The sequence below is a fragment of the Ornithodoros turicata genome, unplaced genomic scaffold (genome assembly GCF_037126465.1).
Source record: "Ornithodoros turicata isolate Travis unplaced genomic scaffold, ASM3712646v1 ctg00000980.1, whole genome shotgun sequence".
NCBI classification, from domain to species: Eukaryota; Metazoa; Arthropoda; class Arachnida; order Ixodida; family Argasidae; genus Ornithodoros; species Ornithodoros turicata.
In genome coordinates this window covers 15,258-33,583 of record NW_026999434.1, presented here as the reverse complement: position 1 = coordinate 33,583, position 18,326 = coordinate 15,258, and the positions used below count along the sequence as shown (strand labels likewise).

The window sequence follows — 18,326 nt, the reverse complement described above, 5'->3', positions numbered from 1 at the left end:
GGCGATTTAGAGGTACATGCGAGAGAAATGCGTAAGCCATTAAACACCTTTTCCAGTCCATACTTGACTTCCGGGTATCCACTTCCTATCTAAACCCGACTTGCGGTTGTCCACTTGCCGTCCATACTTGACTTCTGATCCGACACTGTCGATTACTATATGTAAGTCCGTTTAATTTACTTTTAATTAGGCAGGAATTACTTCCAATTAGTCTTTAATGACCGGCGGTAACCTCAATGTACCTGAGGTAATTTTGAATTTCATTTAATTTATTTTATTATGTTTACTTTCTTTAATTACTCCCAATTCCCTTTAATTAACGTCAATTAGCTTTAATCACATTTAATTACCTTCGATAACCTTTAATTTCATTTCGTCTTTCTCTCAATCACATACATCTTACATTCGTTACCTTTAAACTCAACTTTATTTCTTTCACCGCATTTGAGTACCTCTAATTACTTTCAATCATTCTCACCTCTTGCTGTTAATTACCTTCAAGTACTTCCATTTCAAATAATTTCCATTTTCATTGCTATTTCGACACTCCTACTGCTAATGGATTACAAATTGAGACTTCCGCAATGCTCTTTTGCAGTACAAACTATTTATTTTTTGCTACAAGCTGTTCTTTCTTTCTTTTTTTCTTTTTTGCTTGAACCAAAAGCGTGTACGACGTATTAGTCAGAGAACATCATGTGCTGACTATCTGCCCGGTGGAAAAGAAAGCATGACCTATGAGCGACGCTACTGTCCTCCTCTTTTATCACCACACAGTGCGATAACCGATATCGCACAGTACGGACGCCGGACACTTCCATGACATGCACGATAATAGTTTCTGTTTTCCAAATCAAACGCATTAAGAGGTCTATAATGTAAGATCCTGACTCTTAACAGGTACACAGAATTCTGAAATGCATTCTAAACTCACCTCCGACAGTGGACGTTTGTACCATTGTTCCCGGAATCCTACGTCCTGATCAAACACACTACACACTCTAAAATTCCAGATGCCGTCGAGTCTTACTGTCTGTCGGCTCTCCGAGTCTCGCGGATACAAAATGCAGTTTACACCAACGAGTGCGAAAGCCCATAGTAAGTGCACCGCGTTGAAAACGAAAGACATCTTCGTCATCGGATGCTGAATACACAAATGTTTGTGTTTCCGCTCGCGGCTGCCAGGGGTTCATGGCACGATATAGCTTGCGAGAGTGGGCAGAGATCAGATGGGAGGAGAACTTCCCCACGCTCGGATATCTTGCGTCCTTGATAAGAGGCGATAGAATTTCCAGTGCGTACGGCAAGTACGCGTGTGCTTGTGCGCTGTAAAATGGCGTAGATGCAAGCTAGGTGGCGGACCAACTCCATAATGAAGGTGCGTGAGCAAAGGGCTTGTGTTTTATCTCCTATCCGTTATGTCTCATCTGTATCGATCTGTTTTGTCTTCTTCATTATGCTTGCACTCCCATTATGCGTCTTCGCTGCAGATCTGGATTTGCAGCAGCAGCAACTTACATTTCCAACTAAATATCCAGCTTAGACAGGTAAAACTATCAAAAAGAAGATGTGAAGATTGTTGAAAGAAATGTTTTCAGTTAAAAAAAAGGTGCTGCTACCGCCTGGATCAACCTGAATTGACCTCTTCCTGTTTGTAAACAAATGACATCATAGTGATCGACAGCGCCACCAATTTGTAGACGTGAACTACGCTAGAAGCTCGCGCCCAAAAGCCAGGGTCTTGAGGGGATTACAATGATCCCTGAATGGGACGCGACCTTCGGTGCTACTTTTCTTAGAATAGGCGACAGCGAACAAGTGCTGATTTGTGGAACCCAGCCCTCCCCGTCTGGTTTGTTTCGGTTTCGGTTTGGCTACCAACGTCAGGATGACGTTTCTCGGGTAGAGGTTTATTGGGCTCCGTAGCCTGCTGGGCTCGCACAGCCGTGATTAGACTGCGTGTGTGTGTTTCCAAAATAAAGGTTCTGTTCCCGTTTCCTTTGGGAGGTCATCTCTTTCATTGAATGTCTACCGCTGAGGGAATTGGAAGCGCTCGCACTAAACATGGAACTGTAGTATTTTTATCGTGACTTATTTCTCCATTGACATTTTAAAAGGCCTTCGTGCTCTCAGCCGCGTGACAGAACTAGATAAAATTCACAACGGCGTACTGTGTCAACAACGCTGATTTGCCATCGATGAACTGGGCGTGCAACTTGTGTTACGTTTGCGAACTAATTTCTGCAATAATATGTACCATGTTACATACTTTTTACCTATCGTTTGTTCAGTTTTAACTGTAACATTTTAACTGTTGGAAAGTAGAGATGACAGTGGCGTTTCATTCTCGGCAGGCAATAAAAAATGCTGGCGGACTTGATCTCACCAGACGCCAGGAGCAACATGGGTGAAGTAACCGCCGCTGCGCGCATTCGTGTAAAATTCGTGTCTTTTCATCTCAGGAAATTCGCACTTCTCTACATTTTGAGTGACGGCGTCGCAACTTTTTCTGTACATATCACACGGTAGAATAGTGTATGTTCCAAGTGCCTCCCATGGTCCAGGACGCTCCGATGGGGGTGGGAGGGAGAGAGGGGCAGCCACCCCGCGCATTCGCCAGTAGAGGCGCCGGACGGCAGGTTACGGGAGCTAGGTTACAAAGTAAAAGTAGAATCAAGATAATTTTGAGCTCGGAATTGCATGTGAGGTTTTGCTTCTTTTTTGTTTACAGTGCCTTTATGGGGGTTGGGGGCGTGCACTTCACGTAGTCATGCCCCATTCGGAGGCTCGCCTCGGGACGCCTCTGCTCCAGGGTACATAAAATGACACGTAGCATTGCCCCAAGTTCTAGTTCATTAACCAATCGCTATCAGGAGCCACCGTGCGATATATTTTCGCTCGGGAGTGTGTTATCGGTGTCCATACGAAAACACAATCAAAACCCAGCAAATAGCGGTCCGGCGTAACCTTGGAGTCCCGGTCCGATCTACTGTGGTGAGGTCACCAGATCAGGGCGTCATAGCATCGCCTTAATAGAACTGCAACAATGCGCACATTCCATGCCGCCTACATCGGGGGGTACCGAACGTCAAAAATATCTTTTAGACCTATCTGCAGGTATTGGAACTACTGGTATTTGAAAAGAAAAGAAAAAAAAAACGGAAAGGCGTTCGAAGAGGTGAGTTTGTCACCTTCAGAAATGCGACGAAGAGGTTTAACTTTAACGAAAGCGACTCCACCGCCTCTTCTTCCTCGTCTTCGATCCTGGAACTCTGCAAATATTGGGCATCCAGGTCTATAGACAAGATTTTAACTGCGAGGTACTTTCGCCTGAGGTGAGTCAGCAGCAACACAAGAGGCACAAATAATCGTATCCCATTGCTTTTAATTAAACATCGTGGGGGTGTGCCTGAACCATAGTGCCGTGAAAAGTAACGTTTGAAGTATTCACGTTGCGGTGAACGGATAGGCGCTTACACAGTTGAGGCGCCCTAACGAAGAATATAAGAAATCGAGGCATACTATACGTTCAAACCACTACTTGTACTGGTATACAGTGGCGCTCTCCTGCAGCTGTGAGGTTATGACGTCACGCTGTCAAGATGTCCGGGAGCAAGCTTTGTGAAATTGCCGTCCGCTTCCTTCGACGGTGGTGTTCCTTCGTCGAGAACAAGTCCCGTAACGTTAGCACTAAATATTGCAACAGGTTCGACTGCGAATGCGGTGTGAAGACCTTCAGGAGCTACGCTCGTCGCTTTGAAAAGAAATGTAAAGAAAACAGCCACTCCCGACAAGGCGAGAAGCGCGAAAAACCACGTCGCACAGCAACAATCTGAAGAGTCGAGCCCGGGGAGATCCTCTCGCTGTTCTACTCGATTGACAACCATCAGAGATGCTGCCTCTGATGGAGCTGGAGCAGGGACCTCCAAATAATACGGTTCATCTACCTCCTGTTCTTGATGGGCTACTTGCCACTGCGGTGAAGCTGGCGACATATACGCCGGGTTATCTGCGTCTGGAGACTGGGATAGCTGCGACTGTCGGCGTTCATCGGGTAAGGAGTCTCCTCCGAGAGTTCTTGCAACAGCGCCAGCATGAATCATGGCAACTCCTTCACGTTTGTCAAGCAACACCTCTTGTTCCAAGTTCCAACAGTTGGCAGCTATGCTGAAGATTTCCACTTCTTCTTCTTCTTCTTCTTCCTACGCAATAGGTCAGTGTCCTCCTCCCAAGTTCTTTGTTCTCTTCATTTCCGTATTTGGGAGGTCGCGTGGTTCGCCGTTGCCGTTTTATTGCAGAGTCACTCCCAGCACAGTTTCATATGAAGTCGGCCCAGCACCCACAGTCCCCCCCCCCCCCCCCACTGCGATAGTCATGACGTTGCTAGCCTGAGCGTGGCCGACTACAGCAACCAGTCTCCCCATCACCCTCTGTCTTTGTTGTTGTTGTTGTTTTCAGAGCAACTTGCAGCCAAAAAAGCAACCAGCCACCCAGTCACCACAATATCTTGGCCCAATATTGGCTGGATATCGGCGATAATGGTACAGTATTGGACCAGATGACCTTGTGCTGCTTCGGAAACGCACTGCCACCGGGAAGTGAGTTCAAGTGTGGCTTTCTATCATCATTAGAAGAAGAACACCACGGAAGTCAGAACCAGGGTTGTTGAATAACTGAGTGAAAGTGACAGAGTGCGTGATTTGAATACTTTTTGCGTATGTTTAGTAAAATATCAGGTAAATCTTGATGGAGTTTTCTTGATGGACTTTTACCTGTGACTTAATTACTTTTTCCAGCCAACTTCTACTCTTTTTTAAAGTATTATTCTCAATAAAAACATGAGCGACAACCTGATCAACACGTGGCGCAATTCGGCTAGACAACCTGACCTGAGGGTCTTGCAATCATTTCCATTACTAAAGTGTGTATTTCTCAAACATAACACTGCATTGCCAAGGAGTGCCGCGGTGGAGCGGTTATTTAGTTGGGGTGTCTTCGTCAGCACAAATCTTTGAACTCGCATGACGGAGAAGAATTTAAAAATAACGGTGCTGGGGGACCTTCGTGCAAACAGAAGGCAAGATCAAATCCTCGTCTTCCTGTAAGTGAAGAGGAATGTTAGGAAGGAAAGCAAAGGGCTGAGGCAAGTTGCTGCCTGTTCTTTTAGACAAGACAAGACAAGACATTAAACACCAGTGTGCCATTTGGTCAGTGTCCAGTCTATGATCTTGGGATAAATACATTTTAATGGTTCAAGGTAATCTGCTCTATATTAATCGTGACGCAACCAGTATCAACTCACTAAATGAACCGAATCCATTTATTGGGAAAAGTAGCCGTAGAAGTACTCTACATTTTTGGAAGTATCTGTAGCTGTATCAATGTAGTTCTCCCACCTGGTACCCGTGGCTGTAACTCAGGTACTTTTAAACCAGTTTATCTGTATCTGTAGCTCATATACGTTGTGAGAGTAACTTTAGCTACCCTGGTCGGAACACACAGCTATTGAATAGCACTTTGAGAATGTTACTAACATTGGTGGCACAGCGTTTGTGCCGCTCACGACCTACTCTATACTAGGGACTCTATACTAGGGCCTATGGGAGAGCCGGGTCATGGGTTAGTTACGCTTGTGGCCGCTGCAAGAGCCACATAACATTATTGAGGAGAAGGAATGACACATCGTCGTTCTACACGGACTACACGGACTGTTGCTAAGCACGCGCTACCCTCTCCCGTACCGCTTTGTCGTTGTCAACACAACCCACCATACATAGCCGCGGTTTCGGCAAATCACATCGTAACGAATAATGCCAGCTAGCGCCAAATCCCATAGCCAAGCGGCGATTGCCAAAACTACTACCCCGCTGCTGGGAGCTTTGCGGATGTCCAAGTCTCTAGTATATTAATAGGTCGTGACACCACTGCCCTCAGAGCTGTCTGGCATAGCATACTGGTTTGCCGAGCTCAAGGTCGCAGGATCGATCTCGGTCGAGGAGTGTAGCAATGTGGGCGAGATAAACATTCCTTTTCAGTGGCGTAGCCAGACCTCCAAGGTAGGGGGGGCTCAATACAAAAACTCGCCCCCCCCCCCCGCTGATCCTGTGTCGACAACGCACACATACTTCTGCACACTGCAAACAGATGATTAAAAAAAGGAACGAAAATAGTTGATTTAGACGTTCACAGTATGATTACATGTATAGGCTGTCATGACCAATGAGGTGGTGTCACGAGATTGGAAGTATTTTGAAAAGCTCATACTTTGAAAGCCATTCAAGAGTGCTTCTTAGATAGACGCCATGAACTGCAAGAACTTTCGCGATCGTCACACTGGTCCCCCCCCCCCCCACATATATTATGTTGTCGGATTTGCACGATTTGTGTGGGTCACTCCGTGGCAGGTAGGGGGGGCTCGAGCCCCCCCTAGCCCCCCCGTGACTACGCCACTGTTCCTTTTAGCGCTTCACGTCGGAAATATCAGATGCGCGTTGAGGAAGTCAAGCTGGTCAGCATTATCCGCAGTCCTAATCTATGGCACGTACGTGCACCATCTCGCTATATAGACCGTTTTCTCCACAAATCTCTTGCCGCCGCCATATTGAAATCACGTGACCTTCCACCATTGCCGGCCTTCAGCAAGCTCGTCGTCGGACTCTCCGCCTCGCGATCGCAAGCACGAGCGGAAGCTTCCTTTTTGCTCTATTACATTTTGTTTGCAAATCCTCGTCTTCCTTGATCACCATAGACGTATGGCATGCAAATAATAACTGCTGTAAGCGCAACAGTAAGCGCTGAAACGAAATGCTTTTTCTCGAACCAGCTCTTACCAAAACCAGAAAAAAAAAACGTTTGTCTGTGATGTTTATCAATGAAATGCCATATAGTTTCGCATTATGTACAGTGTTTGTTCTGTCGTATGTTGTTTAAGAAATATATTTTGCGTTAAAACCAATATGGCAATACGAAACAATAAACAACAGCTACAAAACTGCACTTCTTTAATTCCATTCTTTTTCAGTGATGTAGAGGTACACGATAAACAAAACAGACATTGATGACCCACCAGCAGAACACTACAGGGCAGCTACACAGGGAACACTACAGGGCTGAGGCAACCGAGCTGCTCGATTCTGTCTACATTGGAATTGTGCTCTGCAAATGGGTGGAAACGTCTGCTGTCCGCAAGCCAATGTTAGGTCAATACAAACAGTCTCAAGTTCGTACAAAGCCACCGCTGCCTTTCATGACAGGAAAGTGCAACACGTATCTTGCCCCCTGCGCGGCAGGACTGGGCAAAACATCCTCTTATGTGGAGGCTGTGTTGGTCAAACTAGCAACAGCTACAAAGAAAGGACACAGTGGTACCTCATGATGGGGATGATACCTCAATGTGTGGAGAACTCCTCGACTGCAAAAAATGTTGTGGCTGAAGACGGCCACAGAGATTTACAACCACAAAGGCAGGAGAAAATGACATCCTACTGATGATATCGCAAGCTGTGCTTACGAATCGGTTGCATAAATCTGCTTTCAGGACAGATAATTTTGAGGGCGCAATGCTTTTTCCAGTGTTGAACGGTGCAGAGGCATACTCACATCCCGAGAGAACACAAAGACGCAAGTTATTTTGTTGACAAATAAAAGGAAAATAAATTTTGTTAAAAGAAACATTTGCTACGGTCCTTACAGCTCTGACATATTTCTCAGGTGCTCTTTTTGTAAGCCCAATAAAGTATGGGAATTGTTCTTCCCGTAGGGTTCATAAAACCTACAGCTTGTCTGCACAAAGCGATCACAGAGAATGGTTGCAGTTCTTTGGCTCTAACTGTATACAGCAAATTCTTCCTTCTTACCCTTGTACAACGCCAGCTGATCACAGAAGAATGGAAAAAAGAAGAACACCGCAGGACATCCTTCGTGTGGAACTCTGCATTCTTTCTTCCGATTTCCCGTCGGTGAACGGCAAGGAAAGTTTGATGCTTTCTACTCAAGGACATACTGCTGGTCTACTGTGTCAAGTGCATTCCACTCACTAATGTTCCGGGCGTTTCACTGTGCGGTGCTGTAATTTGTACAGCGCGCAGTGCCGGATTTAGGGGAGGGCAGACGGGGCACTTGCCCCGGGGCCCCCCACCACAAATAGGCCCCCACCAGTAAAGGTCTTGTCCAAGGGAAATCGGTTTTGCATGCCTGAAACGCATCCCTGAAACGGAAACTTGGTAAAAATCTGTCCTCCGTCCACGCATATCGAGCCCGCATAACACATTGGATAGATATAGAATACACGAGGGAGCCCCCACAGCACAGTGCCCCGGTGCCCCCACCATTGTAAATCCGGCACTGACAGCTTGAATGCCGCTAGGTAGATAACGTGTTCTAGTTGTACGCGTCGCAGTTATTCATTTGCTGTGACCTACGGACGATAGTGAAGCTTACGCTTTGATGTTCAAACAGGAAATCAGCATGGATTGCCTGTGCACAATGCCCTCAGCTAAATGACTTCGAAGACTGAGCTCAATAATACTGTTGTGCTGCGACCACTTCACACTGGATTGCCTCTTGTGCCGGAGTTGGGTTGAAAAGAGCAGCTCAACGTGTTTTCCTGTGTTGGTTGCACCGAAACGGCTCACTGTTCCCGTGGCCATCGCCGGAAATTTTACCTCTACCTATTGGATATGTGGACTGATTTGCTTAAACAGCTTTTTGTTGTTCAGACGCGTAATGCTCCGGTGAAGCCTGTGGCAAGACATGTGTATGCAGTGTTATTTTTTTCACAGTTTATGAAGGAAGACAAAATTTGAGCCATAAACCTTCATCGCTTTTCGTTCCTCAACTTTGATCAACACATTACGACGTTAGTAGCAATCACTCAAAGGAAACGCGTGAAGTTGGCGAAGGGAGAGGAGGACGATATACCCCAGGAAAGAATGGAGAGGAGGTTAGGAGAAGGGCGGTCTCCGCAAGCGCAGCACTGTCGCGCTGGGATTCAAGGAGTGCTGTGAATGGCTCCTGGAGATCACGTCGTTCGGAGGCCATCCATTTTCCAAGGACAATTGCGGTTATGGGAGCTTCCTGGGGCTGGCGTTACTATTACCGAAGCACCAACGGCATGGCTGAGTGGCTGAAAGCATCCGCCCGTTCGTGCTGGCCAAGGTCGTGCTGAAAACTGGGCGGTGGCGGGCTTGACTCGTACTACCGACTGTGCCTTCTGAGATTTTCCCTAGGTTTTCCGGCAGACTTTCCTGGCAAATGTCGGCACAGCTCCTCCTGAAGTCGTACCTGGGCGAACACTAACCTTCTCTCTCGCTTCCTTTCTGCTGTCCATCCTGTACCATTCTGTACCATCTGTCCACGTCTGTGTATCCGTCACGAAATTGCTGGAATTCGTCGCCACCGATGCCCCATGAATCCAGTTCTAGACCTAGTCTCTACAGCCCAACATGCTCGTGCTCATCGGCGGATCGAGGTGTCGATTTGACTGGATATCAAGCGCGCATATGATACCGTCTCGCACACTTGTGTGCTGCACGCCTTGCGCTCTTTCTTTTTTCTTCTTATTTTTTGTAGGTATCCGGTCGGCTGTTCACATGGCTCCAAGACTTCCCGACGGACCGAACTGTCGCTGTCCATACATCCCAAGGCCAAAGCCCTAAGGATCCTGTTCATAAAGGAGTCCCCCAAGGCAGCAATCTGAGTTCGACACTCTTTAATGTGGTAATGTCGGGCCTACAGTCGATAATTCCTCGCATAGTGGCGGTCTCTGTATATGCAGATGACGTTGCCGTTTGGGCAGTAGGAACATCACGACCAGCGATTCAGCGCCGCTAGCATCTCGCTGTAAATAATGTACTTACGTACCTCACACAACTTGGGATGGAACTTTCGCTCGAAAAGTGTCTAGAGCTCCCTTTCACACGCAAGGCTATGACAAATTTTCCTGTTTGGTTTGATTAATTTGGGTTGCCAAGAAGCTTGAAAGCCTTCGTCGCTGTCTTGGAGTTCTAAGAATGGCTGAAACACGGCAAGTCCTGGCTGAAGATGGTGAACTCCCAGTTGAGGTTCTACGTGAACGTGAAACGGCTCGGCAATCCCTACGTTTGCATGCGCACATTCCCCGTCATCCCTCCTGAGGCAAATTCGATACCGCCCTGGAAGCGAGTTTTATCGAGTAGCGCAGAGGACACGTCAACGTCTCACTGACTGCGTAGTTAAGGACGTAACACCGCCGGAAGCCCCCTGGTCTCAGCAGGTACCACCGACCTTCGTACGTCTTCCGAACTTTCTGGAAAGAAGAGATCACATTCCCTCTCAAGTCATTCAATCCCGCTTTTGCTCTCTTTGGGTATTTAACGATGTTGTAGAAACCCTATGCAAGATTGGAAGGCTGTGAAGCACAGTCGCCTTCACCAAAGCTGCGTGAACGGCATAGAGGGAGCGTTGATCACTGTCCCAGCCGAAGCCAGAAAGATGTTGAATGGCAGGAAGCCATCGCTGCACTTTGGTTTCAAGGTGCTTAATGTGGCGAGCCCAGCGCAGGTGGGAGTCCAGGACCACACCGAGGAAGCGATGGGAACGCTCGAGCTTCCGTGCACCAACCCAAAGATGGAAATTAGTCATAACCTTGTGGGGGAAAGGGAGCTCAACGCACTTTTCGGGCGAAATGTCCATTCCAAGTCGCGTAAGGTAGAGATGAACGTTGTTTAAGACTTGTTGTAAACGGTCCTGAATGGCTGGTCGTGACTTGCCTACTGTCCAAAGGGCAACGTCATCGGCATACAAGGAGAATGCGACCTTGCGTGGAACTATCGATTTTAGTCCTGCCATGACCACATTAAGAAGTGTAGGACTGAGAATGCTTCCTTGGGGTACGCCTTGATGAACAGGGTGCTTGGGGCTTTGGCCGTGGGATGTGCGGACAGCGATAGTTCGGTCCGTAAGGAAATCGTGAAGCCAGCTGAAAAGTCGACCGGATACACCAAAAGACCGCAACCCGTGGAGGACACAGATGTGCGAGACGGTATCATAGGCGCGCTTAATGTCCAGGAAGACCAATACAACGATCCGCCGATGAGATGGAAATGAGATGGAATGGAAATCCTGGCGTACGAGGCTCATCCGCACCCCTAGTGACGGTTGTCTTAATGGCTTACGACCTTGTGTACGAAGCAGGGCACAGGACGGTTCTCCAGTGGGTGTCGAGGCCATTGTGGGGTCATGGGAAATGGACGGGTGCCGCAGAAGCAGCTCTCTCGTCCCGGAGACAGACGAGAGTTGCGCTGCTGAGAGGAGACCGCAGTTCCATTCTTCGACGCCTCGTGACACCCCTGGCTTCCCGCCAATGGACAACTGACACTCTCCCCATCTGTGCTGATAAAGGGTTGATGCAACGCTCGCTTTCCACACTCCACGAAACAACTCTCGTCAAGGTTTTGCATTAATTCATCGAATGCGGGTCGATGTGGCTTTTACAGCTCAGTGGCGTTACCGTTTGAGACGAGTTGACTCTCCTAGCTGCTATCACTGCTGTGCTCTAAAACATCTAGAGTACATCTTTTTAACAAGGGTAGACGACTGGGCAGGTTGCTACAATGACTGAATATGAGTGCTCACTGGGGACGGGAGGGCGCAAGACAGAAAAAACGAAAAGAACGACAATGGAACAGAAATGGCATTTCACCAGGCAGAACAAATGGTGGAAAGCACTACTGAACTCAGGCACAGCTTCCCGCGCTTCAAGAACGAAACGCAAACGGAGGCGAAGTCCGGAATTGAAAAGCCATACGCTCCAGTTTCAAGACAAAAGAAAGGTGCGACGGCGATATGACGACGGATCGGACGTTCACGCGTCCCAGTCAGCTGAAGACGTGTATCTACAGCGCTACGACGAGGTAGTCGGCACCGTGCAATGATCGTTGATGGATACCTACCAGGTATGTGACTGCATATGGTACACATTTTAGAGCTTCGTCACAGGGAGGAGCGACAGCACGTACGTCTCTAATTTCTACGGTTCAGACTTTGACGCGGGACGTCTTCAGTCACACCGGGACATGGACATCGATATTGCTAAGCAGCGTTGCGTCGTGCCCTTGAAAACATTTCAAGATGTTGTAGGACTCTTCTCGGGCGATGGCGGCAGCCATATGAGAAACATTTCACCGCAAATGACAGAACTCTTAAAAATCCCACTGACCATTCTACTGACGTCGTGCACGTCAGAAAGATCGTTCTCCTGCCTCCGTCGCATCAAAACATATTTGAGATTAACAATGTTTCAAGCCAGACTGAACCGTGTGGCGTCTCGGCACGGCCACAAACAGCTCGCCAGCAAATTAAACCTTGATGCCATTGCAGACAAGTTCATAGGACGGTTCGCACTGCGAAGTAACACATTTTTCCCCACGGCGTAGGAATTATTTCCAATGTCATTTCATTGCACTCGCGATTTCACTGTAGGAATCGAATAAAAATTGCGACACAACCTACCTACAACAACTACATCTATTCGTTCTGGTCCATTTCAGTCATACACAGATCAGTGCGAGTTTTGGAATCAGTGTACTCAAAGCGCACAACGGAAATACTCGAAAACGTATCCAAGAAAATTTTGCCTGCGCAGTAGTTAGAAATTTCCCGCACTTCAACAGAAAAGACGTAAAAGTGACTCTACATGTGGGAAGTTCGGTGATGTGCCGACGGTACCTTATATACGCACGCATAACACGTAGGAGCGCGTCGGGGAAACGGTGCTCTTTTCACCCCTCCCCGCACACACATACACACTTTGCGTTCACTCTGGGACCGAAGCTCGCCGCGCCCCCCACAACTGATGGAAGCTGATACCATCGAAAACTACTTTTCCGCACAACAAGGTAGCAAATACTGTGTGGCTGTGTGATATCCAATGTTTGTTTGAAACCATGTCGACACTGTGAGTTAATATGAATTGATGCGAGTTGAGTCTGTGCGAGAAACCACTCAAGAACGCCACAATCTCAAACGCTCGTTTCGCACGAGACATTATCGAGCTCCTCTTTGAAGTGGTGGCGCGCACACTGTTCTTAGAATTCAGGGGCAGGCAGTGTTTTAGCGTTTCTCCTTTAGCTTTTTTTCCTTCTTTGCCGGTGGCACACACACTCTTGCTTTGAAGATGTCGTTACGTCGTAATAGGCATCTTCTGAGAAGTGCTTCGAACACACGCGAGACACTCTTTTCAATTTTATCTCGTGCGGTTGAGATCACGCTATCCCAGCTTGCCAGTTTGTCTCCGTACATCGTCCTCTTGGGGATGGCAAAACGAAATGTCCGAATTCCTCATTGAGTTATTCTTCCAGTTAGGCACACTGCAGAGATTATGATTCGGCATCCTTGACGAAAAAATGCAGCGCACAACAATCGCGGAACGTTTTTCAAGCTTCGGAAAGCAGCACGTGTTGAGGAAAGAGACGGAGGAGGATGAGAGCTGCGCCCTTGGCGGGCCCTGCAATTTTGTTTTTGGGTTTTGGGTTTGTTGTTGGAGTAAAACGTTTGGATGTGGGGCCGCGCGCTTGTGTCCTTCCTTTCAGCAACATTTTGGTGCCGAAACCCGGGAACGTTTTCCCTTTCGTTATCCAGGTACCATCCGCTCTCTCAGTTTTCGGACTCTGAAAACTGAGAGAGCCCAGTCCTGGCCCAGTAGTGTCATAACGCGGAATGGAGACCCTAGAGCCCAGAAGCGCAGTCCACGACGCGTGTTGTCGCCTTGTTTCATGGGTCTGCCCATCGTTTACTGTCGTGCCACCACCTCTGCCGATACTCAAAATGTTGGTGATGTTCTCCCGTGAGTTCCGCACGACTCGGTAATGCCAATTGCGCCAGAAGACCTGCCCTCCGGCAGCTATCTTGATAATGCCACATAGTGAATTTAGGGACGCCGCTATCTCTTCCCAATTCTTGGGTGAATTCTTGTGTCTTCCTGCTTCGTTTCGCCTTGTTTGATCGCCCGGTTACTGCAGAGCTCCTGGAACAGTTCAATGTAGGATGGGTGCTGCGTTCTGCGCTTCGGACATCACCATTTCGTTCGACCTGAAAGGACGTACAACACACTTTTTTTTTCCTGTTTGGCTGTTGTAACCATTGCTATATCACTGTAGTGATGTTTTCTAGCCACATTTAGTTAGACAACTTACGAGCGTGTAAATGAGGTAGTCTTTTTTTGTGTAATTATAAACTTGCTGCTAAATTGTGTCGCAAATGCGCGCGAGAACCGCCTCAGACAGATAGCCAGACGATTCTTCGAAAGTTCTCATTGGCTGAGGTACCGTTACGGTTTTATTATACCATACACTTATGAGTCGGTATTCGTCACCACTACCACCACCATACCGTACTTATGATGTCACCTCTTTCTCGTCGTGTAGAATACAACAACATTTGGCAAAACAAGGCTTGATATACAGGCACGGCAGCAACGACCACCACATCGAAAAAGGTTTTTAATTTCTGTACCTAAAAATAGATGTCGGGTAGTCCGAGTATCGTCATGAGAGCGTCCCGGATATGGGGAGCCTAAGCGGAGCAGACGACGACGTGTTTGAAGCGCGGTCCTGGCTACTCAGTGGATATCGTCATCTTACAAGCGTCATCATAAGGTTGTGCCGACGACTGGGCAATGGTTTGCTTGAATCCTACTACCGGCTGTACTGTATGAGACTTTCCCTGGGTTTTCCGGCAGATCTTCCTGACAAACGTTGGCATAGCTCCTCCTGAAGTCGGACCATGCCGCACACTAAACTCCTCTTTCTCCCCGCCTTTTTGCTGTCATCTCTCCATCTGTCCTGGGGCGCGTTGCTGGCATCGGCTTAAGATCGCAGTATCGTATCGCCGTCCATACTCGCGCAATGATGGGGCGTTTCGACGCTGCGATCTTCAGGCGATGCCACCGACGCGCCCTTGGGGCGCGTCGCTGCACGCCGGTCGTAGCCACACGGTTGCTTCGCGGCTCTAACACGGAATAAAAGAAGAGTATTACCGAAGCATTTGTCATGTGCTACAACTGCTGGAGCGGCTATGCTAAAAACAGGTCGGGAGTCGCTCTTGATGAGGAGCGGCAATGCCTGTCGAGGGCAGGTGATCTCGCGTCACGTGGCGGCCGAATATCGGCACCAAGGTTACCCGGGTTGAATAAGTGTACACACCCTGATCAACTTTACCATAGTTCTAAGCCGTTGACGTCCTCGGCTAGGTTCATACGCGCAATCTTGTGATGAGAAATCTTATTGGCTATACGACGGGCGGACCAACAGCATGTTAGTAAGCGAAGTGACATTTTCGTCTACCCAACATTTTTGCCTTTTCCTTCTGAGGGCGGTGTCGGGAAGGTAAGGGTTTCGCCTGTAAGGCGCAGCTCATTTTCGACTGTTCTGGTATTTAAATACAGAAGCATTAGCGAAGCGAAGCGAAGTGCGGAACGACAACCCTGATTGCTTTGATCACTACGGCCAGCACTTACAGTTGTGCTACAAACGGTAACCATAGCAACTGCATGGCATCCATCATAAAGTTTCCCCACAACAAGGCGGCAAATACTGGGCTGTGTGATATCCAATGCTTGTTTGAAACCATGTTGACACCGCGAGTTGATATGAATTGATGCGAGTTGAGACTATGCCAGAAACCACTCAAGAACGCCATAATCTCAAACGGTCGTGCTCACGAGACACTATCGAACTCCTCTTTGAAGTGGTGCCACGCACACGGTTCTTAGAATTCTGGTGCAGACAGTGTTAAAAAAATGTACAGAACGAATACACTCGTACGAAAGCTCGTGCGAGCTGTGCAAACATGAGATATCGCGATGTTTACGGGAGAGCCGCGTATAACTTTCCAGATAAAGAAAGGCAGATATAATACCCCTGGTGCGCAGATGGAATACAAACAGCGACTGTAGTATGCCGCATAGGAAACCATGGCTGAGAAAGCACTTGTACGTACCGGCTAAAAAATACAGGGGGGAAGTCATTATTCGGACTTCAATTATTTTTCTCTTTTTTACCAGGCGAAGGACAGCGTTGGAATGGATACCTCAAGAGTGAGGGCTTGGTATCTGAACGACCCAGAAACGGTTCTGGGTACACAGGAAGTCGTGCAGATCCTCGGTGAAGGCACCGTGCTCTATCAAGTAAGATACGAGTTTTTCTTGTTCTATTAGGTAGTTAAATGAACCGTTATTGTACTACGCCACCGTGACCTAATGGCTATAGGACCACTGTCTTCCGCGTCGATAGTGGAGGGTGACCGGATGTCGGAATACACCAGCCCTGGAGCACCTTCCCTTAGAGGCCATAGTGTAGCATAATTCAGTCACTTTTTTATTTTTATTTTATTGATATTGATATTATTTTTATTCAGTGTTAGCGCCGGGAAACAACTGTGGCCCTGAGCTGCGTATACATGTGGACAGGTGGAGGGAGGATAGCAGGAAGGAGAGGGGGACAGGGGGGTTAGTATGCGTCCTGGGCCGACTTCAGGGGGAACTGTGCAGACACACGCAACACTGCTCTTGTATGGGGTAATCGCTTTTACACTCAACCAATGAAAGCTTCCGTTCTGTAAAATACGTCTGCTACCCGCCGCACAATTGTGCCGCGGTTGCCAGGTAACTATACGATGAATATAGCTGCATTTGATGCATCGCATTGGCGCAAAGGCCTGACACATGCGTACGATGGGCGTAGCGAGCCAGTGTCGCATTCTATTCCAAATAGCGAACAAGTTTCACATGAGCTCGTAAGGTATCGTGATGAGTATGTCCTTTTCTTGCGTGCTATGCGCCAGACAATCTGAGCGAAATAGAAGGCGGTGATGCTGCACTAATCGTAGTTTTCTTTATTCAAAGTACGACAGCGTTCGAGCGTGTTTCTCAGGAACGCATTTTCGGCAAGATGCACGCGTGAAATCGGCGGGCCATTCGTAGGCTGATATGTGCATGGAGAACGGTGCAACATGAACTTACACACCATAAGGGATGAACAACTCCGCGAGGACACCTGTCCGTCACCTAATGGAATCGCTCAAAAAGTGCAAAGTGCGCGATACACAAAGACCGTCGTTCCGTTTTCGAGTTCTCGAATTCTACGACGTGGTCTGTATTATCTGTATCTGTATCTGTTCTATATTCTAACCTGTTCCGTAAGGGTATATCTTACGTGTACGTGCTGTTATGTGTTCCGGTATATCTGCGGAAGTCGTAATTTAGTCGCAGATATCAGTTTCCGGGCTCTTTTGCAACCACTTGCACATCGCTCCTCGATGTTGAGATGTGAGATAGATAGTTGAGATGTTAGATATCAATAAAAAAAGAAAAGAAAAGAGAGATGGAGCGAGACTGTGTGCGGTTGTCCTGACTAGTTTGAATAAAATAGGCAGAGGTAAAGCCTTGCATTGGCTATCACCCGTCTGTCACACATATGCTGTGTTGAAAGAAACCATTCTCGTTTCCTGTACACATTTTACTTAAGCCCAGTTCCCACATATAGCGCTTTGCTACATAGCACTAGAAAATTGCGCTATATTTTCCTCCTCGCATTGCTACGAACCGCAACAAAATCGCACTTGTCGAAGTAGAGCACCGGTCAACTTTTCTAACGCTATTTTGAGCGGTGAGTCTGCGTTGACCAATCGTGAGCTTCTTTCAGTCGTGACGTCGCGGAAGCTGGGGTTTCTTTTGCTTCCGATCACTCGAAGCAGCAAGACGGGAATGCGACGACGACGACGTGAAAATGGTCACGAGTTTCATCTACCGACGCAGGGGGGTTTGGTTACTATAGTCTGGTATCGCGATCGCAGCATCGAAAGTGTCATCCCCCTTCATGCTGCGGACATCCGACGCCGACAGTAAGCAATCACGGTAGTTCCGGTACATCACGTCGCAACGAGATATCCCGTAACCCCAGCAGGATAGTGCTATGTGCTCGGTTGTATGTGAGAACGGCAGGCGGAAAAACAGCGCAAGATTTTGAGGGCCATTTTCTAGCGCTATAAAGCGAAGCGCTGTATGTGGGAACTGGCCATTACACTATAGTGAGGGAAATGCTTAGCCTGGGAGATGGTCCGGGATCGAGTCCGCGCGCCGGCTGTGCTGTCTGCGTGTTCTCTCTGGGTTTTTCCCTAAGACGCTCGAAGAAAAACATCGGCACACTTCACTGTGAAGTCGGCCGAGGACGCATAATCCCCTACGCAACGAGGTAGCCTTGATGTCGCCTGCCTGGGCGTATGCCGACAAGAGCAAGTTCTTCCATTCCCATCGCGACAACCAGTAGCATTTTTGTCGATCACATCGAACT

At 47.9% G+C, this 18,326-nt stretch overlaps 1 protein-coding gene across 1 annotated transcript in view; it reads right to left on the bottom strand.

Moving 5' to 3' along the window:
• LOC135376035 (beta-glucuronidase-like) overlaps positions 1–1,317 on the bottom strand; it is a 38,152-nt gene extending 36,835 nt beyond the window's left edge. The window contains exon 1 of the mRNA XM_064608644.1: positions 935–1,317. Coding sequence (XP_064464714.1) covers positions 935–1,138 — 204 coding nt within the window. The 5' untranslated portion in view covers positions 1,139–1,317. The remainder of the gene's footprint in view (positions 1–934) is intronic.
• Between the last annotated feature and the right edge of the window lie 17,009 nt (positions 1,318–18,326).